This window comes from Chelon labrosus, assembly GCF_963514085.1.
Source record: "Chelon labrosus genome assembly, chromosome: 11".
Classification (NCBI taxonomy): Eukaryota; Metazoa; Chordata; class Actinopteri; order Mugiliformes; family Mugilidae; genus Chelon; species Chelon labrosus.
In genome coordinates this window covers 30,182,566-30,208,776 of record NC_140344.1, presented here as the reverse complement: position 1 = coordinate 30,208,776, position 26,211 = coordinate 30,182,566, and the positions used below count along the sequence as shown (strand labels likewise).

General features: G+C 47.0%; 1 protein-coding gene across 4 annotated transcripts; it reads right to left on the bottom strand.

Annotated features, from left to right (window-relative positions):
- On the bottom strand, nt 1-25,090 carry ptprbl (protein tyrosine phosphatase receptor type B, like). Of its 4 annotated transcripts, XM_084556088.1 has the most exons (33): nt 24,613-25,090; nt 21,286-22,985; nt 19,632-19,902; nt 17,218-17,511; nt 16,047-16,310; nt 14,867-15,139; nt 14,167-14,436; nt 13,751-14,017; nt 13,400-13,666; nt 12,286-12,549; nt 11,631-11,894; nt 11,210-11,473; nt 9,846-10,109; nt 9,158-9,427; nt 8,672-8,935; nt 8,324-8,590; nt 7,736-8,026; nt 7,376-7,654; nt 7,146-7,295; nt 6,706-6,973; nt 5,434-5,543; nt 5,245-5,350; nt 5,087-5,164; nt 4,858-4,875; nt 3,367-3,448; nt 2,951-3,041; nt 2,789-2,865; nt 2,486-2,620; nt 2,285-2,407; nt 2,044-2,207; nt 1,826-1,961; nt 863-979; nt 1-779 (listed from the first exon to the last, which is right to left on the bottom strand). In XM_084556088.1, exons 1-32 carry the CDS (start codon nt 24,665-24,667, stop codon nt 878-880), a joined length of 7,728 nt encoding a protein of 2,575 aa, XP_084412214.1. In that variant the 5' UTR covers nt 24,668-25,090; the 3' UTR covers nt 1-779; nt 863-877. The 4 variants fall into 4 exon arrangements, with proteins under 4 accessions (XP_084412214.1, XP_084412213.1, XP_084412215.1 ...); XM_084556087.1 differs by having other exon boundaries at nt 1-979; XM_084556089.1 differs by having other exon boundaries at nt 1-979; nt 4,858-4,872.
- Between the last annotated feature and the right edge of the window lie 1,121 nt (nt 25,091-26,211).

Sequence of the window (26,211 nt, the reverse complement as noted above, 5' to 3'; positions counted from 1 at the left end):
ACAACAGAGACACACAACAACACAACAGAGACACACAACAACACAACTGAGACACACAACAGAGACACACAACAACACAACTGAGACACACAACAGAGACACACAACAACACAACAGAGACACACAACAGGGGGACACAACAACACAACAGCTCATCAGAGACCTGGTTCCTCTGAGGATGAAGCTTCCAGGGTTCAGGTCTAATCTGAGTCTTTGTCTCTAAAATCAATCAGATCTTATCATGTGAGAGTCTTTCCATCTGGTTCCAACATCTGGATCATGTCTCCAAGTCAACAAGCAGCTGTTGATGGTTCTGATCCAGCGGTAGGTAGAGATCCATTAGAGACAGCAGCTGGTACAATATTCTACTGACCACATGATGGCGCTGCTGATTTACAGACACACACACTGAGATCAGATCTCAAGTGCTGGCTGGGGACGCATGTGGAGACACATTTATATTAAGACCAGGTAGATGGACAGGTGAGACCAGGTGAGACCAGGTGTTGATGTGACGTCTGATCATCTCCTCTCAGAGGGAGTTAGGGTTTGACTGATTGTTGTTGAATAACCAGAGAAACCAGTCGTTTCTACATGAGCTGTTTAATGTGCTGCATCACAGAGGTACAGGTTCTGCAGAATCAGACGTCATACATGTTGATGGAGTAACAGAGTTCTTCATACAGAATATATACAGACACGTTATATAAATTATATCTGAACATTAGTAGAAAAATAAACGGCCGTGTTTCTTTGTGGCGTCAACATTCATCATGTCTCTGTGGGGAAGGATCAGTACGTCTGATTATCAGTTGTGTTGATCATCACTGACGAGCTGCAGTCAGACGGACGGCTGACTCACCTCTCAGACGGAGGTTCACGTCCTCAGGACCGAGTGGAGGAGGTTCTCCTGCTCGCTGCGCAGCTTCCTGGCTCTCAGGACGTCCCGGACGCACTGGTGCAGGTACGAATATTGACCCTGACGGGAGAGGAAAACCGACAGAGACGGATACAGACGATTAGCGACTGTTAGAGACCAAGTGAGAGAGGAGGTGGAGGTAGAGGTTGAGGTATGGGTGGAGGTAGGGGTGGAGGCGCTGTAGGGACTGAGCATGTTGATTAAATTCAGCTGTTGGTTCTGGATGATCTGAGACTAGACTGACCTGCACTGTTTTCTGAGTAAAGGATGTTTTCAGACTTCAAACATGGCGGTGCAATGATCAGAGCTTCTGGTAACACACTCCCATGATGCATCAGTCCTACCCAGGGGTCGCGTTAACTGAATATTTTCCGTCACTGACCGATTTTTTAAAGCTGTGACGGAAAAATCTGAAGGCCATCTGTCATTTTGACAGATTGTAATTCACACCCCTGACCACTTGGTGGCGAGTGACCTTATTAATTGGCTCTTGTGTCTCATCACAGTTTGCGTTCCAAACATCGCAAAACTTTTGTCAGTGCACGATTTCCTGGTACACCGATTACACAGTGCACACGTCAGAGCTCGGCTAACCATAGACATATATAAAATATATATGTATATATGTCTATGTCTATGCGGCTAACGGCTACCAAAATGGAATTTGAATACCACCGAAGCACTTCAACCCTACGGTGCCGTCTAAGAGCTGTTAGCGCTAGCAGCTCTTAGACGGCACCGTAGGGTGGAGGCACAGTATTGACTTTTTTTTACCATTAAAAGTCAATACTGTTCTGAAAAGGTACTTAAAGTTAATGAAACTTTAATGAAAACTAAATGTTATTGAATATGTCATTATTATCATTTTAAAAAATTAAAGTTATGGGTAAAAACCTCTGGTCCTACCTCTGTCTGCACCATGTGTGACCGGTGGAGTCTCAGGTCAAAGACGGCGCCATAGATGTCCACTGTATCCTTGCTGTCCAGCTGCTGCAGGACTCGGTCCAGAACAATGAAGGTCCCGGTACGACCCACACCAGCACTGACACACACACACCAGGCTCCAGTCAAAAAAAACACTCAATTTAACGACAAGGAAGGACTCTACAGTCCCAGAGATCTACCTGCAGTGGACGACGGTGGGTCCAGACCCAGGGCTCCTGTTGACGTAGTCCCGGACGGTTCGGACGAACTGGATGAGGGATTGAGTGGTCTCTGGGACGCCGTGGTCGGGCCACACCGTGTAGTGAAACTGTCGGACCAGGTGGCTGAAGCTCAGCTGCTCCTCCTGAAACACATGACCACCGATCAGCTGACTTTGGGTCAAACATCCTGACACCAGCTGATGAGTTCTGAGAAGCATACGCTGCAGATGTTGAACTCTCTGATGGTCCACTCAGGTAGAACTGACTCTGACAGCATCTGGACAATCAGGTCTCCGTAGTACAGAGGGTCCTGATCAAACGGCCAGTAGTGATCACACTTCACCTGGACGAGGTAGATGAGGATATGTCAGACAAAGCATCCTGATGAGGTTCAGAGTATTTTCAGATGTCTTTCACTCACCCGGCCTTTCTCTACACACTGTGTGACCATCACCACGTTGTGGACGTTCTGCTCCCAAACCATCTTCCAGAAATCATCTTTGGTTCCCGGCAGAGGACCCTGAGTGGCGATGTACTCCCGACGGAAGTTATTACCCTGAAAACACACGGTGAACAGCAACGATGAAGAATCAGAGAAACAGCTCTGATCACTGTAAGTCTGGAAACATTTATGTTCCAGATAGAACCCAAACTAGATCCAGATCAAATCCAGATATTGTTCCAGATCCAGACCACTGAGGAGAATTGGTCAGTGTCGTCTTACTGGGATGTAGCTGGCGTTGATGTAGTCGGAGCAAGGATCATCGTCTACATAAGACAGCTTCACCCTTGTTGAGTCGTCTGAAAACAGAAATAAAAACGCTGTGAGACATTAACACTACGAAGAGGACAGTCATCTTCTTGTCTCCATGGTGATGTCACTCACAGGGCAGGATGTTGTTGTATCGGTTCTTCCCACGGTTCTCTGGTAGCAGAGCCGAGTCCAGAGGCTGATTACGGCCGACATCCTTCAGGTCCTGACGGGAAGAAAACAAAAACTATTCTGTCTTATGTTGAAGACATTGACAATCTGAACCTGGCTCCCTCAGCAGCTTTAACAGCGTTAAATCAAACTCAGACATGATAAAGACATGTTCGTATTCTAGATACATCAACAACATTTAGTCGGTTTTCTCATGGTCAGGTTATTTTAAAGTAAAATGAAAACACTTGTGACGTCTGACAGAGTAAATATTACAGAGTATTTAACCGAATCAATACCATTAATGAGGTCCGTTTAACACTGTAAGTACCACGCTGTTGTTTAAACTGTGTCCTCGTTAATAATCAATGATCACTGACCTCATACTCCTCTGACAGCAGGTAGTTAGAGTCAGCCTGGAGTTTGTTGTAGTGACACTCGAAGTTCAAGATCTTGATGGGACTGAAAGATTAAAAAACTAAATGTTTAACACCAGAAAAAAGATCAAACTATAGACCTCTGGTTTCTAGGGCCTGGATTCTAGGGCCTGGTTTCTAGGGTCTGGTTTCTAGGGTCTGGATTCTAGGGTCTGATTATAGGGCCTGGATTCTAGGGTCTGGATTCTAGGGTCTGGATTCTAGGGTTGGATTCTAGGGTCATCTTCTAGGGTCTAGATTCTAACGTCTGGATTATAGGGTCTGATTGTAGGGTCTGGATTATAGGGTCTGATTCTAGGGTCTGGATTCTAGGGTCAGATTCTAGGGTCTGATTGTATGGTCAGGATTCTAGGGTCAGATTCTAGGGTTGGATTCTAGGGTCTGGATTGTAGGGTCAGCTCAAGGGTCTGGGTTCTAGGATCTGGATTATATGGCCTGGATTCTAGGGTCTGGATTCTAGGGTCTGGGTTCTAGGGACTGGATTCTAGAGTCTGGGTTCCAGGGTCTGATTGTAGGGTCTGGATTCTAGGCTCGGATTCTAGGGTCTGGATTCTAGGGTCGGATTCTAGGGTCTGATTGTACAGTCTGGATTCTAGGGTCAGATTCTAGGGTCAGCTTATAGGGTCTGGGTTCTAGGGTCTGGGTTCTAGGATCGGATTCTAGGGTTTGGATTCTAGGGTCTGGATTCTGGGGTCGATTGTACGGTCTGGATTCTAGGGCCTGGATTCTAGGGTCTGATTCTAGGGTCTGATGGTACGGTCTGGATTCTAGGGTCAGATTGTAGGGACTGGATTCTAGGGTCTGGATTCTAGGGTCAGCTCAAGGGTCTGGGTTCTAGGATCTGGATTCTATGGCCTGGATTCTAGGGTCTGGATTCTAGAGTCTGGGTTCTAGGGACTGGATTCTAGAGTCTGGGTTCCAGGGTCTGATTGTAGGGTCTGGATTCTAGGCTCTGATTCTAGGGTCTGGATTCTAGGGTCGGATTCTAGGGTCTGATTGTACAGTCTGGATTCTAGGGTCTGATTTTACAGTCTGGATTCTAGGGTCAGATTCTAGGGACTGGGTTCTAGGATCGGATTCTAGGGTTTGGATTCTAGTGTCTGGATTCTGGGGTCGATTGTACAGTCTGGATTCTGGGGCCTGATTCTAGGGTCTGATTGTAGGGACTGGATTCTAGGGTCTGGATTCTAGGGTTGGATTCTATGGTCTGGATTCTAGGGCCTGATTCTGGGGTCTGATTGTAGGGACTGGATTCTAGGGTCTGGATTCTAGGGTTCGATTCTATGGTCTGGATTCTAGGGCCTGATTCTGGGGTCTGATTGTAGGGACTGGATTCTAGGGTCTGGATTCTAGGGTTGGATTCTATGGTCTGGATTCTAGGGCCTGATTCTAGGGTCTGATTGTAGGGTCTGGATTCTAGGGTCTGATTCTCACCTGGAGATTCGACGACTGCTGTGAACAAAAGCAAAGATAGAAGTTATAGATTGACGCAGCAACTGAATTATTATTGAACTGATTCACTGCTGAAATTGATCCTTCTAACAAGTATCATTGTTAACCTTATATGTGACATCACTGGTATTAAATGTTTATAATATTCCAACACATATTAAAGTTTAGTTAATAAATCACTCTTATTTATATCTATGTCATAGGTTCTTACCCTCTGACTCCCAGCTGGACTCCTCCTGTTGATCTCTCTCTCCTCAAACTCATCCTGACCACCGGCCTCTCCTCCACCCTGGTGGAAACACACAGTCACTGTTTTGACATTGGCTAAGCTAAGCTAAGCTAAGCTAGGTGGGGAACAGGTGGTCTTACTCTTTGTGGGCTCTGTGCCTACAGACCAGCAGGGCAGCGATTCCTACGACCATGACTATAAGGAAGAGTCCAGCACTGACGCCTTCGATGACGCCGCTCAGAGGCTCTAGAGGAGGAAACACAACGTCTTCATCACGTCTTCATCACACTTTTATTCTCTCTACACTCAGCTGTTGGTGTTTGTCTCACCGGTCTCCGTGGTGATGGGCAGAGACATGAAGGTGTCCGTGAAGAGAGGAGACGAGACGCCAGACGAGTCCTCATCGTCAAACAGCTGGGTGAAAGCTCGGACACTGATCCTGAATGACACAAACACACAGAGACCTTCACCGCTACACAACATCAACACAGCATCTACACAACATCAGCAACATCTACACAACATCTACACAACATCTATACAGCATCTACACAACAGCTACACAACAGCTACACATCTAAACCACATATACACAACATCTATACAGCATCTACACAACAGCTACACATCTAAACCACATATACACAACATCTACACAACGTCTACAACATCTACACAACATCTACAACGTCTACACAACATCTACAGCGTCTACAACATCTATACAACGTCTACAACATCTACAACGTCTACACAACATCTTTTAGATTAGATAGATTAAGTGTCTATCGGCCAAGTATACTTGTGTATACAAGGAATTTGGTCTCTGCATTTATCCCATCCGTGAATTAGTGAACACAAAGCACACAGTGAGGTGAAGCACACACTAACCCGGAGCAGTGAGCTGCCATGCTACAGCGGCGCTCGGGGAGCAGTGAGGGGTTAGGTGCCTTGCTCAAGGGCACTTCAGCCGCTTTCTACCGGTCGGGGGTTCGAACCGGCAACCCTCCGGTCACAAGCCCAAAGCGCTAACCAGTAGGCCACGGCTGCCCCACACAACATCTACAACATCTACAACGTCTACAGCATCTACAACATCTACACAACATCTACACAACATCTACAACGTCTACACAACATCTACACAACATCTACAACATCTACACAACATCTACACAACACCTACAACATCTACAACATCTACAACGTCTACACAACATCTACACAACATCTTCACAACATCTACAACATCTACAACGTCTACACAACATCTACACAACATCTTCACAACATCTACAACATCTACAACGTCTACACAACATCTACACAACATCTTCACAACATCTACAACATCTACAACGTCTACACAACATCTACACAACATCTTCACAACATCTACAACATCTACACAACATCTACACAACATCTACACAACATCTTCACAACATCTACAACATCTACAACGTCTACACAACATCTACACAACATCTTCACAACATCTACAACATCTACAATGTCTACACAACATCTACACTAAATAATCTGGAGCACTGAGGTGAGACTCTGGACCATCTGACTCTCGTGGACTATCCTTTCAGTACCTGTAGGCGGTTTTGGGTTTCAGCGGTCCGTCACAGAAGTGGTTCCGGGTTCTGCTGGACTCTGGGTCCAGGTCCTTCCCTCTGTGATCACAGGATCCCCCCAGCGAGTCCATTCTGGTCCCCAGGTGGATGTCAAAGATGTGGGTGCTGGTGTCGGTGCAGCGGCTGGGGAAGTAGCCGGTCTGGTAGGACCTGACAGAGCTGTTGGCTTTATAGTCCAGGTAGGACGGCAGGGGGTGGTGCTGATCCGGCTGCACGTCATCCTCACCTTCACAGACAGCTCAGAACATTTCAGGTACATCCTCACATGCATTCTGATTAGCTGACTGCAGTCCAATGACAGGAACCAGGAACCCTCACTGTCCTCATGTCACAGCAAGAGGACAGGAGGACAGGAGGACAGTGAGGGCTCCTGGACCCTGGCCCCTGAACCTGCTCACCTTCAGACTCGGTTACCACCACGGTGAAGAACCTGATGGCTCCGTTGACATCACTGAACCAGCTACAGTTGAAGCGGAAGAAGATGGAGGAGGTGGAGACAACAGCTGATTGGTCACTGACACGGGTGGAGATGTGAGGGAGGGGGGGACCTGAGGGACATGAACAATGAACAAGTTAACCTCCCCACTCTATTGACCTCCCCAATCTGATAACCTCCACCCTCCCTTACGGTCGATCATGGTGACCACGCTGTCCCGAGCCTCGTCGCTGGTCGTCTTGTCAGAGATGACCTTCACCGATATGGTGTAGCGTTTGTGGGGCTCTAGCTGAGTGATGACGTAGCTGGTGGAGTTTCGGCCGGTGCGTCGGGAGTAAACCAAGGTGTGGGTGTCCTGGTGGAGACACTCGATGGTGTAGGAGTCGTAGTCGGCCTCCGGGGCCGTCCAGGAACAGGAGATGGAGGTGGACCTCTGAGGACGGCAGTGGAGGCCGTGGACTCTCTCTGGTTCTGGACCAGACACCAGACAGAGATTAGCTAAGATCCTCTCACAGGTTTAAGGTTTCATTTATTAGTGGCGCTGCCACCTACTGGTTCGGATGCTGTTGTGGATGGGTGTGCTAAAGGTGGGGGTAGCCCCGAGGCCTGTGGTCCCGCTGATGGTACGGAGGCTGAACCTGTAGAGCCGTCCAGGAAACATCCCTCTCAGGATGCGGCTGCCAGAGACCCGGCTCTGGTATGGGTTGATGACGGACAGCCGGTCCTCAGGAGTCCACTGCAGATCAAAGTCATCGTAGTCGGAGTTGTCGGGGCCAGTCCAGGTGATCTCCAGGGAGGTGTTGGTGACCCCCCCGAACAGGAAGGAGGTGGGAGGTCTGGGAGCTGAGAAGGAAAACATTCAATTCATCATTTGGAGTTTTTTTTTTTCCGTACGTCACCCTGTGTCTCTGTCAGAAATGAACTTAACCCACTTTGACCTCTGACCCCTCTACCTGTAAACTGTGACCTCTGACCTCTGACCCTCTACCTGTAAACTGTGACCTCTGACCTGTTTTGGTGAAAACAGAACAACTCTGAGAACCAAACAGTTTTTGATTTTATCACTTCGATCCTTCATGAACATTAATAATCTGACCTCTGACCCCTGTGTCATATTCAGTAATAATCTGACCGCCTCACCGGTCCGGCCCACGACGCCGGCTCTGTTGCTGAGCTCTCCGCTCAGACTCAGGACCTCGGTTTGGTACAGTCGACCCGGTACCAGGCCTGAGAAGACGAACTCTGTGACCTCTGATCCGAGCTGCTGCTTAGCTTGCTGGGATCCGTTGGGGTCGTAGAGGGACAGCAGGTATCCACTCAGATCACCGCCGCCACGATCCCACGTCACCCACAGAGCGTCGGACTGGTTTCCAGGCCGAGCCCTCAGAGATGCCACAGCTGCTGGGACTGGAGAGACACGTTTACTGGGACACATCCATCACCTGTAACCCTCAGCGCGGCTACATGACCCAGAAGCTCTGGTCTCACCTGTCCTGGCCCAGATGGAGGTCTGGTTAGTCTGATCTCCGCTGTGGATCAGAACCACCACCCTGTACTGAGCTCCCGGTCTGAGGCCCTGGAAGGAGCACTGCTGACTGCTGGACTGGACATGACGTCGCTCCTGCAGAGACTCGTCGCTGTTGTAGAGGAAGACCTCATAGAGCTGAAAGTCTCCCTCTGGTGGAGACCAGTGGAACGACAGGCTGCTGGTGGTGTTAGCTCTGACGGACAGGTCAGTGACGGCCGCTGGGGCTGATGGGAGCAGAACGTCTGATTTTAACATCTATTCACAGAAAATCATCCAGAACCTTAAAAACTGTATTTTTGATTCGTATTCTTGAACTTTTTATATATATTTTTTTCTTGAATATTTGAACTCTCTAGAGATAATATTTGACATCATTTAAAATGATATCGTGGTATTTCACTGTTTAATGCATAGCTCTCTGTCAGGTGAGAAACAGGAAGTCGTACTTGTCCAGGCCTCAGCGCTGACCCCCATGCTGTGGACCTCTCCACTTGTAGTCTGGACGAGGACCCGGTACTTCTTTCCAGGGGTGAGACCATGGAACCTGGACCAGGTGTGTCCGGAGGGCTGAGAGGAGTTCGTCACCAGACTTCCTCTGTCATCTAGAAGCTGCAGGATATATCCGTCTGCTACGCCCAGAGCATCCTGCCAGCTCACCTGGAGGCTGCAGGTGGAGTGGAGGGCGTCCACCTTAAGCCCTGTCACCGCAGAGGGCACTGAAGGACAAGATCCGAGTCATTATCATCCATGATCAAACCTTGTAGACGTCTTCTGTCCTGTGTCCACTATGTGACACTAGAGGACACCTGATAATCATATGTCACATTGCTGTGGATCATGTGTCAAACACAACAGGTACATTTCGTTTATATCACATGATGCTGACTGCTGTCAGTAGGTGGCGCCATGACTATGATATTGGTGGTTAACTGTAGGAACAAGGAGTTTGTTTTTTTATGGTGACGCTGTTCAACCATTATTAAAGCGTTTGACCTGCTACACCACCTACAACTTCCTGTTGCCAGTAGATGGCGCTGTTACTGTGACTCAGTCCTGACACATCTGGTCCAACAATCATTTAAATGCATGGGGCCTGTTCTGGACCGGTTCATTGTTTGGTGCTGGTGTTCTGACCTGTGCGTCCGGCCGCGGTGTTGTTGTTCACTAGATCTCCACTCACTGACTGAACCATCACCTCGTACTTCTGTCCCGGCTGCAGAGAACCGAATGTCACCTCGTTGTGGTGTTTGAGGACAGATCGGTCGCTGAGCTGACGGCTGTCTCTGAACAGGAAGACTGAGTATTCGTCCACGTCCCCCGGCCCTGGAGTCCAGCTCACCTTCAGACTGCTGCTGTCTCCACCGTTACTGACGTGGATGTTCTTCACTTTACTGGGGACTGAGGACAGAGGACAGACTTTAGTCTCTGTTGATTTATGCTCAGATCCTTTACCAGAGATGAGAAGCAGATGGAGTAGCTGATGCTCATTTAATCATCAGACTGAATAAATATCTGAATCTGTATCTAAGCATATTCTTTGTGGAAAGCTGAACCACCTCCTGGACCATTCGATTTTCACTGAAACGACTGTGAAAGACTGAATGCACCTTTTAATCAACTCAATCAGAAACGTATTTCAGTCGTGAGGAAACACGATGAAGCTCTTCATGAGGCTCTCAGTGAAATAGTTTGAAATAGTTTTAAAAGTTTCATTCTGTTAAAAAGAGTCTTTCTTGCCACTGTCACTTCAACGCTGCTCTGAGTTCTGTAAAATGTCTTGAGACAATTAATTGTTGTTGGCACTAAATAAATGAAACTGCATTTGATTGAACAGAAGAAGAGCCACTGAGTCTCTGGGGTCCAGTCAGTGGAAATCAGCTGAAACCTTTAAAGATTTCCTGATGCAGATCTCTAAAGTCCAACAGCTCAGAGTTCACCTTTAACAGTTTCAAGCTCTGAGATCATTTTACTAACCAGCTTCACTTCCCTGAGAAAATTCATTAGTTTCTGTTACACAACAAAGACTTTTCCATTTCCACGGAACACAGTGTCCTGTATTCACAGAAAACCACTTCATTCAATAACAATACAAGTTGGCAGGAAGGCGACGCCGGTGGCAAGAAAAATTCCCTTTTAACAGGAAGAAATCTTGAGCAGAACCAGAGCTAGAGCCAGAACCAGAGCCAGAGCCAGAGCCAGCTCATATGGGGCAAGCCTATCTGCTTGAGGCCGGGTAGAGACAGAAAAAGGAAAGAGGGACACAGCTGTTATCATGCTGTTCAGTAGTAGCACACAATGCATGAGAAGTAATAGAGAACAAAGTAGAGGACAGGTGCATCATGGGATGTCCCCCAGCAGCCTAGGACTATCCGATCTTATTGAAACTATGAGGAACATAGTGAGGAACACTATGAGGAAATCCTTTAACTGAGGTAAAGTGTAAATACTTTATGAGCAGGATGTTAACAGCAGTAAAGCATCATCTCAGTGCAGCTGACCTGTGCGGCCCTCGATGAACTGGGCCTTCTGGTTGGGGCCACTGAAGGTAGAAACCAGGATCTTATAAAGTCGTCCAGGTGTGAGCGACATCAGGACGCATTCTCCCACGCCGCTGCCCAGAGTGATGGGAGGAAACGCCTTCATGTCGCTGAACAGCAGCTGAACCTCATAGTGATCCACATCACCTGGAGCCGCCAGCCACGTAAGCCGCAGGTGCTCAGTCCCCCGGCCCGCCAGAACCAAGGACCGAACTGGTGCCGGGACTGAAGGACAGACAGGACATTAGTAAGTCTGTCTGCAGAAATGGTCTCTGTCCAGATTCAATCAATCAATCAATCAATCAATCAATCAATCAATTAATCATGCTCTTCTTTTCAGCTGATAGATCAGTTAAGGTTCCAGGGTTCAGAGGTCACTCACAGGTCCTGCCATGGGTAGAGGTGCTGGTTTCATATTTCCCACTCCAGGTGTTGACCAGCACCGTGTACAGTCGGCCCGGTACCAGTCCGGTGAACACACATTCGTTCTGGGTCTTCAGAACTGTCTTGTTCTGCAGGAACACGTTGTTGTGTTTGATGAACACCTGGTACAGGTCCAAGTCTCCAGCAGCATGATGCCAGTTGACCTTAAGGTAGTCATCCCGAGCAGCGTGGGTCGCTGTGGGGTCCTGGACCTTCGCCGGTTCTGTTGGCGGAATTCAGACATAAGCTGTAAACTACATGATGATGTAGCTGATGTAGCATCTGAGGATCCTATTAGTCTCTGTAGATCAGTCAGTCATGTAGGTGTAGTCTCTGTGGACCAGGACCAGTTATGTGGGTGTAGTCTCTGTGGACCAGGACCAGTCATGTAGGTGTAGTCTCTGTGGACCAGTCATGTAGGTGTAGTCTCTGTGGACCAGTCATGTAGGTGTAGTCTCTGTGGACCAGGACCAGTCATGTAGGTGTAGTCTCTGTGGACCAGTCATGTAGGTGTAGTCTCTGTGGACCAGTCATGTAGATGTAGTCTCTGTGGACCAGGACCAGTCATGTAGGTGTAGTCTCTGTGGACCAGGACCAGTCAGTGATGTACTTACGGGTTCTCTCCTGGATGGAGGTGTGGTTCTGGTAGCGGCCGCTGCAGGAGGTGATGGAGACGTTGTAGAGACGTCCGGACACCAGGGAGTTGAAGACACACCCGGGGCTGGACTTGGAGATGGCCAAGGTGTGAAGTGTCCTGTCCCTGTCGCTAAGGGCAACCAGGTAACTGTCCACGTCACCTTCAGCCTGACGCCACGACACGGTGAGGAAGTCTGTCCGACCGTTGTTACTGATCCTCACGTCACCCACGGCAGCTGGAACTGAGGAGGAAGAGGAGGTCAAAGGTTTGATGGGACGTCCTGATGGTCTGAACTTATCTGGTTTATTGATGATCACAGTGAATCTGGTCTGAGAGCTGCAACAGGAAGCTACTGGTTGGAAGGGTTCAACGTTAACATCTCTGACTGAACTAAGACCTGATTTATTTTGGATAGAGCGAGGTCTAAGAATCCTGATCAGACGCTGGAATAAATGATCAATAACCAGATGACGCTGGTAACGTTAAACCTCGTTACTGTCATTTTAAATAAAGGCTTTTATTCTGGTTTCAACTAAAATCATGGTCTGGTGTTTAGTGGTTGTTTCTACAGAGAATGAATTTAATATATATCTATATATAAATATATATGATTAAGTAATTAATCATCTCAGTCTGTACATCGTGTTCTATGAGCTTTAAATAATAAATTAATGAATTCATCTCTAGGAAGTTACAGGATCTTTGTTGAATACTGGTCCTCGTCCTGACAGGAAGTCTCTGATAAACGACCTCCAGGTTCTTTGTGTTGACGCTTCCTGAAAATACCAGAAACTTTCCTGCTTCACAATAATATCCTGCTGCAGACGTACAAACACACACTGATACACACTGCATGAGTGTGTGTTTGTCTCAGACCAGCAATTAAAACTAAATGAGAACACATTGTTTTATTATTATTATTAAATTATTGCTCATGAGCAGGAGGTAGTTTGAATCCTTTAGTCTGTAGCTGCAGGTGATGAATATTTCTACATGTATTGTCCCAGACATCCTCTACATGTCTATGACTGTTTCTATCCTAGACATCCTATACGTGTCTCTAAACCCTGGTGATGTCCTAGATGTCTCACCGGTGCGTCCCTCTGCCACCTTCTGTCTGGAGATGAGTCCGGCTCTGACGGTGGTCACCACCACGCGGTACAGGGCTCCAGGTCTCAGGGCCTTGAAGCTGATGCTGCTGGTGTCGGCCCTGACGCTCTGGTTCTTGATCACGCTGCTGTCATGGATCAGCAGGACCTGGTAGGAGTCCAGATCTCCGGAGGCCGGTTCCCATTGAGCCTGCAGGCTGTCGGTTTTGCCCTGGTTAGAAACCTGCAGCTGGTTGACCTGAGCTGGAGCTGAGAGGATGGACGGAGGCAGAGGTCAGACGGAGATATTGATCTGATGATTGGTTATCAATCTGTGGCCAGAACAGAACTCACTCGTCCATGCTGTCACCGAGGCAGAGCTGGTTAGGTTGCCACTGTTGGTTGTCACGGTGACAGTGTAGCGGCGTCCAGAAGTCAGGGCAGTGAAGGAGCACTCCCCAGCCTCCATGCTGAGGATCCTCTGAGCCAAGAGGGTGGACGTCTCCACCCATCTGAGGAGCACCGTGAAGCCGTCCCACTGTCCCAAGGGACGATTCCAGGAGACGGCCAGAGAGGATTCATTGGCCTGACGGACGACCAGCTGCTGCACGGGCCGAGGCGCTGAGGGGACGGAGTGCATAGGATGGGTCAGTGGACACATCAGCCAATCACTGAGCTTCACAAGAATCAGGAGGAATTCAGTCTGAGGGAACTTTAGGATCCTCAATGGGATTCAGTCGGGTTCATTTAATGTGTAAATGCTGACTGACCTAGCCGCCCGCTGCAGTGCGCCTTGTTACCCAGGATGCTGCTGTGAACAGTGACCTCGGCACCGTAGAGTCGTCCTGGTACTAGTCCCAGACTAAGGATGGAGAAGCTGTGCTGTGTGACCTCTTTACCGATGGTCTCATTCACCAGAACCACGGAGCCGTTCATCAGCTGAACGCTGTACTTGTCCCAGTCTCCTCTGGGTGGAGACCAGGTCAACTGGAGAGATGTGGAGTCACTGGACATGGAGAGAGCCGAGACCCGGTCTGGAACTGGGACAACAGGAGACTTTGACCCAGACTTCACCACATTATACATAAAGATGGACGTTATCAACAAATCAGACGTCAGTTCAGAGACTCATGGAAATGTTGTTATTATTCTGGAGGAAACCGGTTTACAGTTTTAAGATGGACAGACAGACAGACAGACAGACAGACAGACAGACAGACAGATAGACAGATAGATAGATAGATAGATAGATAGATAGATAGATAGATAGATAGATAGATACTTTATTTATCCGTGGACCAGACAGGTCAATAGTGAAAGCTGCTTTTATTTAACATCTTTTATTCTGTGACAATGGTTTGCATTTACTCCAACCCCAACCTTAAATGTTGGAGTAAATGTCTGTTCTCTGTCAAATAGCAGGAACCAGGTCTTCATCTGAGACCAGCTCAGAATCCGAGGAGGACCTACCCGTCCGGCCTCTGGTCCTGGTCTCTGAGCTCCAACCTCCAGCGGTGGCGTTGACCAAAAGCTGGTAGCAGCGTCCAGGGGTCAGACCCTCAAACAGAGTCTGGGTGGCGTTGGGGGGCAGGCGGCGCTGCTGCTGCTGCTGAGGGAACCCCGGCGCCCACAAGGTCACCAGGTAGGCATCCACCCCCCCCTGTCCAGGTGAGAGCCAGGATGCCCTCAGACTCTCTGAGCTGCCGTCGTTGTCGAGGATCAGACCTGAAACAGCTGCTGGGACTGAGGAGGAAAACATGGGTTAGATCCAGAGCTTCAGAGTTTTCTGTATTTCTTCATAAAAAGAGTTAAAAACATCACAAGTCTTATAGACAAAGAGAACTTGATCAAACACATGGGACAGAAACATTAGACTAAAGTGAGCCAATATTACATATCATGTCCTCCTTGTGTCCAGTATCTGCTGTGACCTCCTTGTCACTAAATGTTTCTGGTAACTGCTGATCAGTGGTCTACAGCAGCTTGGAGGAACTTTAGCCCATTCCTCAGAACAGAACCACTTCAGTTCTGAGATGTTGGTGGGTTTCCTCACATCAACTGCTTGCTTCAGGTCCTTCCACAACATTTCTATTGGATTAAGGTCAGGACTTTGACTTGGCCATTCCTAAACATATTGGCTCATTTTCCAGAAAAAAACCCACATATTTCTCTTTCATGTGTTTGGTTCTCTGTGTCTGATGTTCAGTCATTTTTAAAGAAATGTAGAAAACCTTTTAATCAGAGCTGCATGTTATCTTTATGACAGGATCCTTCCTGTCTGACCTGAACACCTATAAACTGAGTCAAACATCAGAGGCGACATGAGGCCGTTAAAACCTCAGTCCTAGTTTAATGTTGGAGGATTCGTTCTCACTGTGAACAGATTTACTGAAGTGATGAGTTATTGGGTGGGGGGAGGTTTCCAGCTACAGGGGGAGGAAGGGTGTGAACATCCTGAAATATCCTGGAAACAAAAGCAGAGAGAGGTAGAGCTGGATGGTGAACCATCAGTAAACCAGGACCATCAGAACCACTTCCTGTCTCAGAGTCCACGTCTCTTGGTGTTGACATTGAGACGAATAACTGAAACTGAATAAAAACATTTTGTTCTGACTCGGTTCTTGGAGTCTAGTTATCTCTTCATATCTACCTGTGACAGCCAGTGTGGAGGCGGAGCTCTGCAGGCCGGCAGTCTCCGTTACCACGGTGACTGTGTACCGGGTCCCAGGCTGCAGGTCATCCAGCTCAGCAGAGGAGGTGGTGTTCTTCAGAGAAACGTTCTTCAGAACAACCTCCTCCAGATCTGTCAGCAGAACCCTGAGGTTCTCCGCCCGGCCCGGTCCGACCCGCCAGGACACGCTGAGGCTGTCTGAGGACACGGACGCCACCTGCAGGCCGTCCACAGGGGATGGAGCTGGAGGACGGACAGAGGACAGAAGAGGAATCAAGACTGTTTCTTCTTCTTCTACTGATGGAACTAACAGACATTAAAGTGTATGTGTCTTTAAAGGCCATTAACTGATGGAAACTTTTCTGGATCTTTAACTGATAATCCTGTTCTTCAGCTTTTCTTTGGTTTCAATGTTCTAAAAATATATAACTCTGGAATAACTCTGAATGTTAGTGATGATGAGTAGGAAACCACTCTGATCTGAATCTGTTTAATCTGCAAGGAACACCTGAGAGAACTGATCTCATATGGATGTATTCTGGCCCCCATGGCCCTGGTACACAGCATAACCCAACATACCAGAGTCAGGATTAGGGTTAGGGTACCCCCCCCCCCCCCCCATGCCAGCGCTATGGTTGCTGCCCCCCACCCAAAAGAGAAGCATTAGAAACTGAACAACAAATCTACTCTGAGTGAAATTAAACTGTCTTTTATTTTGTTATCGATTTTCTCTTTGTATTGAAACAACTTTATTCTTTATTCTAATAAATCTCTATTAAGTTGACTTTGAGTTGCTCATCCTGACTATGTGTCTTATATCTGGGTCCCTCTATCACAAAAACATATGGATTGTAATCACTAACTGATAAATGACACAGAACTCAATGTTCATAAAGAATAAAGCAGATTTTACTATAAATATTTAATCATTTGATTCAGATAAATTTTATTCACTAGCTGTGTTGAATATTTTCTCTTTAACTCTCACCTTGGAAACGGGGGGAACAACATTTGTAGTTATTTTTATTTCTTGATCCGTCTGATTATCAACTAAGATAACATCTTAATCCTGTTTTCATTAAGGATCCAGTCTGGATCAGTGAAACCAGGTTCCAGCTCAGGCACTAGTTCTAGAGTTGGAGTATCTCACCTGTGGTCATGGTGGTGTAGACGGGTGGAGCTCGCTTGTTCCCAGATGAAGCCACCACACTGATGTTGTACAGAGTCCCAGGAACCAGGGAGCTGAACCCAGACTGCGGTGGGGCAGAGCTCATGATTTTGTTTGTACTGAGGGAACCGTTGCTGGTGTCCTCCAGAATCACCTCGTACCAGTCCACATGACCCACGGACCGAGACCAGAACACCTGAATGCCTGAGGATCCACTGTGGCCCCCAGACTGTCCCAGGTCCAGCTGGACATCCAGATGAGCTGGACCAACTGGATCTGAGATGGGGGACAAGAGGACGGTGACCTGGACTGAAGGAGGTTCTACTAACTCAGTTTTATTCTGAGAGTTACTAGAAGTGATTCAACCCTCAGAACCTTTTAAGAAGTTTCTTCTAGGGGACAGGCTGGGGGACAGATTAGGGGGACACCAGTGATGGAAGAGGTTGATAAGACTGTTGTAAGAGTGTTACAGAAGGAGACATTGTCATGGAGACAGGAAACAGAAGAATAGTCTGGGTAGGACAGGATGAGGACAACAACCCCTCCTCCACACACACAAAAAACTCATAATGGTTTCCTCCCTGTTTCCTGTTGGTGGGTCAGCAACACCCCAAGGACGAAACTTCCAACACTCCAGAGACACAGCGAGACGAGGACAGATGCAACCTTCAGTAGATGAAGACATTATTGCTGTGTCCCATTGAGGATGGAGATATCTGAGAGATGTCTCTCAGACGTCCATCTATCAGGCATCTATCAGATGTGTCTCAGGACATCTGAGACACATCTGATAGATGCCTGGCTCTCAAAACATCTTGTCTTTGAAACATTCCTCATAACTCCTCAAATCAGTCTCTGTGTCAGCTGAAGGGTTCCCAGAAACCAGAAACCTCCTAGTTAATGGTTGGTTGGTGGTTAGTTGGTGGTTAGTTGGTGGTTAGTTGGTGGTTAGTTGATGGTTAGTTGATAATTGGTGTTAGTTGATAGTTGATAGTTAGTTGATGGTTAGTTGATGGTTAGCTGATGGTTAGTTGATGGTTAGTTGATGGTTAGTTGATAATTGGTGGTTAGTTGATGGTTAGTTGATGGTTAGTTGATAGTTGATGGTTAGTTGATGGTTAGTTGATGGTTAGTTGATTGTTAGTTGATGGTTAGTTGATAGTTAATGGTTAGTTGATGGTTAGTTGATGGTTAGTTGATAATTGGTGGTTAGTTGATGGTTAGTTGATGGTTAGTTGATAGTTGATGGTTAGGTGATGGTTTGTTGATTGTTAGTTGATAGCTAGTTGATGGTTAGTTGATTGTTAGTGGATAATTGGTGGTTAGTTGATGGTTAGTTGATAGTTAGTTGATGTTTAGTTGATGGTTAGTTGATGGTTAGTTGATAATTGGTGGTTAGTTGATGGTTAGTTGATGGTTAGTTGATGGTTAGTTGATAGTTGATGGTTAGTTGATGGTTAGTTGATGGTTAGTTGATGGTTAGTTGATGGTTAGTTGATAGTTAATGGTTAGTTGATGGTTAGTTGATGGTTAGTTGATGGTTAGTTGATAATTGGTGGTTAGTTGATGGTTAGTTGATGGTTAGTTGATAGTTGATGGTTAGGTGATGGTTTGTTGATTGTTAGTTGATAGCTAGTTGATGGTTAGTTGATTGTTAGTGGATAATTGGTGGTTAGTTGATGGTTAGTTGATAGTTAGTTGATGTTTAGTTGATGGTTAGTTGATGGTTAGTTGATAATTGGTGGTTAGTTAATTGTTAGTTGATGGTTAGTTGATAGTTGATGGTTAGTTGATTGTTAGTTGATTGTTAGTTGATGTTAGTTGATGGTTAGTTGATGGTTAATTGATGGTTAGTTGATTGTTAGTTGATGGTTAGTTAATGGTTAGTTGATGGTTGATTGTTAGTTGATGGTTAGTTAATGGTTAGTTGATGGTTAGTTGATTGTTAGTTGATGGTTAGTTAATGGTTAGTTGATGGTTAGTTGATTGTTAGTTGATGGTTAGTTGATGGTTAGTTGATAGTTAGTTGATAGTTAGTTGATTTTTAGTTGGTGGTTAATTGATAATTGGTGGTTGGTTGATGGTTAGTTGATAGTTTAATTGTTAGTTGATGGTTAGTTGATGGTTAGTTGACAGTTTGTTGATGGTTAGTTTATTGTTAGTTGATAGTTAATTGATAATTTGGTGGTTAGTTGATTGTTAGTTGACGGTTAGTTGATGGTTAGTTGATGGTTAGTTGATTGTTAGTTGGTGGTTAATTGATAATTGGTGGTTGGTTGATGGTTAGTTGGTGGTTAGTTGGATGTTATGTATGACGTCATGTTTGTGTGAATGAAAATTAGGTTCAAACAAACTAAAAGACTCATTACGTTGTTAAACTTCTAGTTGGTTCTCACCTGTTCGCACTGACCCGTTGCTCATCTCCCCATCCTTCCTGGAGGTTACTGTGATCTTGTTTAGAGTTCCAGGTTGTAGACCCGTGATCTGACAGATGAAGCTGTCTCCGGCTGTCTCACAGTGGGAGGCATCGGGCCGGGACTCTCCTCCAACCACCAGGCTGAAGTTACAGGACTGACCGGCTGAGGTCACGTTCACCACCACTGAGTTGGGACTGGAGCTGATCTCTGTCATGTCAGCGAGGCAGTGTGGACCCTCAGAGGTCTGGACCTGGAACAGTACACTTATCATTAATCAGACTGGAAACCACAGAGGAACCACGGAAGAACCACAGAGGAAACTCCACACACTTCACTGATCAGTGGAGACGTTCACTGAGATGTTTCTGTAGCTGCAGCTACTGAAACCTTTTCATTTCCCACCAACTCTCTGACTGACCCAGATGCCCAGACATCCACCCACAAAGACTATAAAGGACTCTGTCTTGGAGGAATATAAATGTTGATGCTTGAGTTTTGAGGAAACAGAAATGCCAGTAAACACAGTTCTTCAGAACCAGAACCCATTAACTCACCAGTTCTAGGATCCAAAATGAAGCCAGAATCAAACATCTAGAGTAACTTCTGAGCATCGCTGGTTTAAATCCGCTGTGTTTCCAGACTGGCAGACATGATGAGGCTGTTAATAAACAGAAAGCTGATCATAAACCAGTCCAGACCTTCACCTGGAGCTGGTGGATTCTAATCTGGTTCCTCTTCATTCCGCATCGTCCAACTGATCTGATTCTTCTCCAGAACCATCCCAGATGTCTTTCTCTCAGAATCCCTTCGATCTATAAACTCTCCTTCCAGGCCAGAAGACGGCAGCTCTCTGCAGACCCCACCCTGCTTTCCTTCCTGCTCGCCTCGGACTTTCTCTGCCGACCTTTAGCTTCAAGCTGAGCAACATCATCCAAACAGAGTCCACTATTGTTTGGGCTGAATGAGAGGTATCCCGTCAGGAAGCGCCTGGAACAAACTCTAATTATAGATGAGTTCACGGTCCAGACTTCATGTCACAGGAGTTTGATCAAGAAACACATTCAGCAACTTGTTGGCGAAGTTCTTCTGATTTTCTTTGTCAGTTTGGGACAACAAGACATTTAAAGTCTCGACTCGGTTTTAAGGCAGCAAACTCACCACTGTCTTCAGTGTTGGTGGCTGAGTCCAGGATCAGACCTTTTGCTGATCCGAGAGGGGAGATTTTACTCTGACATCACGACAATAGGAATAATCGTCTGTTTGCTGTTTCAACCTTGACTCTGAAAATGTTTCCTCTGATGAAGCTTCATGTCTTCATCCTCTGTTTCCTCTGACCTAACTAAACTATCACCTGAGAGGGAAGTCTTCTACTTCCTCACTTCTCTGAATGTGTGAAATTCTCATTGTTGTGTTGTTATCCTTGTTCGTGAAAATAACGGTTTTGATCACAGCGAAGACAGTGAGTCTGGTTTCTGATTTTAGTGGCTGCAAGAGTTTGTGGAGTTCATGACGTCTTTCTCTGAACTCAAACATGTTCAAATTTTAATTATTGTTATTATCTTCATCACTGTCTCCTGAACACGCAATAAAACATTCAAAGAGATTAAATTTAGAGAATAAGGAGGATACTTACAGGTGCGGTGGTGGTGGTTGGTTCAGAGAGGGTCGTTGGTTCAGAGGTGGTGGTTGGTTGAGAGGTGGTGGTGGTGATTGGTTCAGAGATGGTGGTTGGTTCAGAGGTGGTGGTGGTTGGTTCAGAGATGGTGGTGGTGGTGGTTGGTTCAAAGATGGTGGTTGGTTCAGAGATGGTGGTGGTTGTTTCAGAGATGGTGGTTGGTTCAGAGGTGGTGGTGGTTGGTTCAGAGGTGGTGGTGGTGGTGGTGGTTGGTTCAGAGATGGCGGTTGGTTCAGAGGTGGTGGTGGTGGTTGGTTCAGAGGTGGTGGTGGTGGTTGTTTCAGAGATGGCGGTTGGTTCAGAGGTGGTGGTGGTTGGTTCAGAGGTGGTGGTGGTGGTGGTGGTTGGTTCAGAGGCGGTTGTGGTGGTGGTGGTTGGTTCAGAGATGGCAGTTGGTTCAGAGGTGGTGGTGGTTGGTTCAGAGGTGGTGGTGGTGGTGGTGGTTGGTTCAGAGATGGCGGTTGGTTCAGAGGTGGTGGTGGTTGGTTCAGAGGTGGTGGTGGTGGTTGGTTCAGAGATGGCGGTTGGTTCAAGGGTGGTGGTCTGAAGTGTAGTTGTAGTTGGAGGAGTTGCACTTGTAGCTGCAGGGGTGGTGCTGGAGGATGGTGGCTTGGGTGGAGTGGTTCTGAGGGCTATGGTCATTGTGGTAGCATTGTTGAGACTTGGTGGTGGTGCAGCTCCTCCACTCACTGAGGGCTGTGGATGATCTGTGGATCTGTGGGTGGATGGAGGATCTGTCTCCATGATGGATATAGACGTTGAAGGTGGATGAGGGGTGGCGGTGACATGGGACGACAATGCACTGGTCTCGGTTGTGTCTGGAGTTGTTCTGGGTTCAGTCCTGTCTGGAGAGGTTCTAGACTGGATCGTGTCTGCAGATGTTCTGGATTCAGTCCTGTCTGGAGAGGTTCTAGACTCGGTCATGTCTGGAGATGTTCCGGGTGCAGTCGTTTCTGGAGAGGTTCTAGACTCAGTCCTGTCTGAAGAGGTTCTGGGTTCAGTCCTGTCTGGAGAGGTTCTAGACTCAGTCCTGTCTGAAGAGGTTCTGGGTTCAGTCCTGTCTGGAGAGGTTCTAGACTCAGTCGTGTCTGGAGAGGTTCTGGGTGCAGTCGTTTCTGGAGAGGTTCTAGACTCAGTCCTGTCTGGAGAGGTTCTGGGTGCAGTCGTGTCTGGAGAGGTTCTGGGTTCAGTTATGTCTGGAGAGGTTCTAGACTCTGTCGTGTCTTGAGATGTTCTGGGTTCAGTCCTGTCTGGAGAGGTTCTGGGTTCAGTCTTGTCTAGAAAGGTTCTAGACTCGGTTGTGTCTGGAGAGGTTCTAGACTGGGTCGTGTCTGCAGATGTTCTGGGTTCAGTCGTGTCTGGAGAGGTTCTAGACTGGGTCGTGTCTGGAGATGTTCTGGTCTCCAGCAGGTGTGAGCGGTCTGTGGTGAACCCAGAGTTTCCTCCATGTGCAGCTGTGACCCGTGGATCTGAAGCAGAGCTTGGTGTCCTCCTGGTTGGACGTCTGCTGATGTTGTTTGCATCTGTGGTAAAGCTGTGAAGGCTGCCGCTGGTTCTGCTGGTTCTGCTGGTTCTTTCAGTCTGAGGCTGATTAAGGTCAGGACCTGTGACGGCGTCCACAGCCCTGGAGACATTCGGATATTTGAATGTTGATGAGTCTAAAATAAAGAAAGATAAGAAACACTTAAAATTAAAGATCAACCTGAACACGTCCGGATCTCTGAAATAAATTGGTCCACGGATCTAAAATTTAATGACGTTTCAGACACAAGAGTCAAATATTTTATTATCTGAGGACGCTGCAGGACTCACAACGCAGAGACCAGATAAATTCATTAATACACAGGATTAGATGTTACAATCCCTTGTGCCAGAATCCCAGGCAAAACACATTTAGAGGCCTGTCCAATAGGGTGTGGGGAACCAGAACCAGGACTTGTGACTGGTGTGAGGAACCAGAACCAGGACATGCGACTGGTGTGAGGAACCAGGACATGTGACTGGTGTGAGGAACCAGAACCAGGACTTGTGACTGGTGTGAGGAACCAGAACCAGGACATGCGACTGGTGTGAGGAACCAGAACCAGGCCATGTGACTGGTGTGAGGAACCAGGACATGTGACTGGTGTGAGGAACCAGAACCAGGACATGTGACTGGTGTGAGGAACCAGAACCAGGACTTGTGACTGGTGTGAGGAACCAGAACCAGGACTTGTGACTGGTGTGAGGAACCAGAACCAGGACGTGTGACTGGTGTGAGGAACCAGGACTTGTGACTGTTGTGAGGAACCAGAACCAGGACGTGTGACTGGTGTGAGGAACCAGAACCAGGACTTGTGACTGGTGTGAGGAACCAGGACTTGTGACTGGTGTGAGGAACCAGAACCAGGACGTGTGACTGGTGTGAGGAACCAGAACCAGGACTTGTGACTGGTGTGAGGAACCAGAACCAGGACATGTGACTGGTGTGAGGAACCAGGACTTGTGACTGGTGTGAGGAACCAGAACCAGGACTTGTGACTGGTGTGAGCTCTGCTGGTTTAAGTTTTCTGCTGTTATATCTTAAAGTTTCTCAGTTCCTCAAACACAGACTCATGTAAATCAGTTGAGTTCTGCTTCAACGAGCCAAGACTGTTTTTAATTTTACATTTTTTTAATTTATTTTTAGATTTTAGATTTTAAAAGTGAAAAAGAACATGTTTGATTGATCAAATCAACTGTGATTAAAGTCATTTCTCTGTTCACGTTTAAAACCAGAATTCGTTCACTCCTTCTCCAGTTACAAACAGTTCCCTGATGGGGAAAAACAGCCAGAACCAGGACCAGAACCAGAACTAGAGAGTCTTCTTAATTATGGTCCTGAGTTATGAATTCTGTTCAAATGAATCATTGATCTCATGTGGTTCAGTGTCCAACAGTAAAGAGCGTGACAAGTAAACCAGTGGTTGACTGGAGGCAGCTGTGAGCTCAGATAACAGATGAATAAATGTTTTGCGGTAATCCTGGAGGAGTTTCATTAGGATCATTATGTTCACAGTTCAGCCATCACTTCACAAATGTTTCTGTTATTCAGCTTAGCCCATGCAGTGTCAAAATATTAGGAACCAGTGTCTGTTCAATAGACCAACACAAAGAAAACTCTTTCACTACTCTACCTAATGACGTGACCAGAACAAAGCTCCGTCTGTGTCACAGGGACGTGTTCAAGAAGAAAACAAACACACAGTTTATCTCTGAGCTGAAGCTGAACGACGTCTGGATCAGAACCGGAGTCGGACTACTTACGAACACAGCTGGAGCTCAGGAGCAGAGCGAGGAGCAGAGGAGTCAGGGCGTCCATGTTCGTCCTCCAGCTTCAACAAGTGAAGACTGAAGGGAAGTCTGAGGGAGGAAAGAGGCAGTGAGCTGCACTTCCTTCTATTCAACTGGACGAGGTCGGAAATACCAGAGGACATCACAGATGTTCAGACGCTCTAATAAACACAAACGTCAGTGAACGACTGTTCTAGATGTCAGGAGCAGAAAATGATCACAGGTTGGTAGTTTGAAACCTGCTGAAAGTTTCATGGTCTCAGTTCCACACCAGGTCCACCGTCGGTCCATTGAAAGATTCAAATTGATCCAAAAAATGTTTCTGTTCAAATGAGAAAAATGTCCCAGTCTAGGGACCGGACCAAGACCAGGACCAGGACCAGGACCTGCTCAGACCAGATCGGACCAGACCAGACCAGATCAGGTCAGACCAGACCAGACCAGGTCAGATGTGATCAGACCAGATCAGACCAGACCAGACCAGACCAGACCAGGTCAGATGTGATCAGACCAGACCAGATCAGACCAGACCAGACCAGACCAGGTCAGATGTGATCAGATCAGATCAGACCAGACCAGACCAGACCAGACCAGATCAGATGTGATGAGACCAGACCAGACCAGACCAGATCAGCTGCTCATATGTGTGTAGGTCATAGTTCTTCTTCTACAGGATGTCCTCAGATTGGACGTCAGCTGATCTTTATTGATCTGTATCAGACTTTATTCAAGAGTCACTTGCTTTATTTTTGTTTCAAACCTCGTCAGATTATTAAAGAGAATATTTCTTTGTTTCAGTTCCCAGAAACAAGAGCAGTGTTTATATCCGAGGAGGACAAGGAAGTCCTCATGCTCCACCCTCCACATCCTGCCTTCAGCTGAGAGCTGCATCATCTCTGTGGGCTCCCGTTAATGGGTTTATTCATTATTATTATTATTATTATTATTATCATTATTATTATTCTGGGTTGAACTGAACGGGGCTGCAGGACTCAGACTGGAGGAGGAGGAGGAGGAGGAGGTGAATGTTTTTGTTTCTGTGCTGACTCTCTTCAGACGTGTTTCCTGACATTAAAGGATGACAACAGGACACTAACGTCCCCGTGTGGACTTTTAAACATTAGAGCCGTTCTCCACCTCCTTCGTTCATCCATCTGTCCTCGCTAGGTTTAGAGGTCAAGGTCTGGGCTTGCGTCCAAGGATGTCTCGCCCTGATTGGCTGAGGAACAGGAAGTGACCTGAACAGAGAGTCGACCTGTGACGACAGACGGAGAGGAAGAGAGTCACCACCCATGAAGAATTTATTCTCCCTGCTTTTAACCATCCATTCCTGCATGGAGCCGATTCAGGTCAGCCTTGCTCAAGGGCACTTCAGCCTTGGATGCAGAGGGGATTGAACCAGTGACTCTTCAGTCTCATATCCACACTAGTCCACAGCTCCCTTCATCCAACAGATTTATTTTTCCTCCTGTAAACTACGGTATCCAGACAGATGATGGTCAGTGGAGGTCAGAGGTCAGCTGACCACCAGCTCATGGTCAGGTGATGATGAGGACGGACAGACATGCTGAC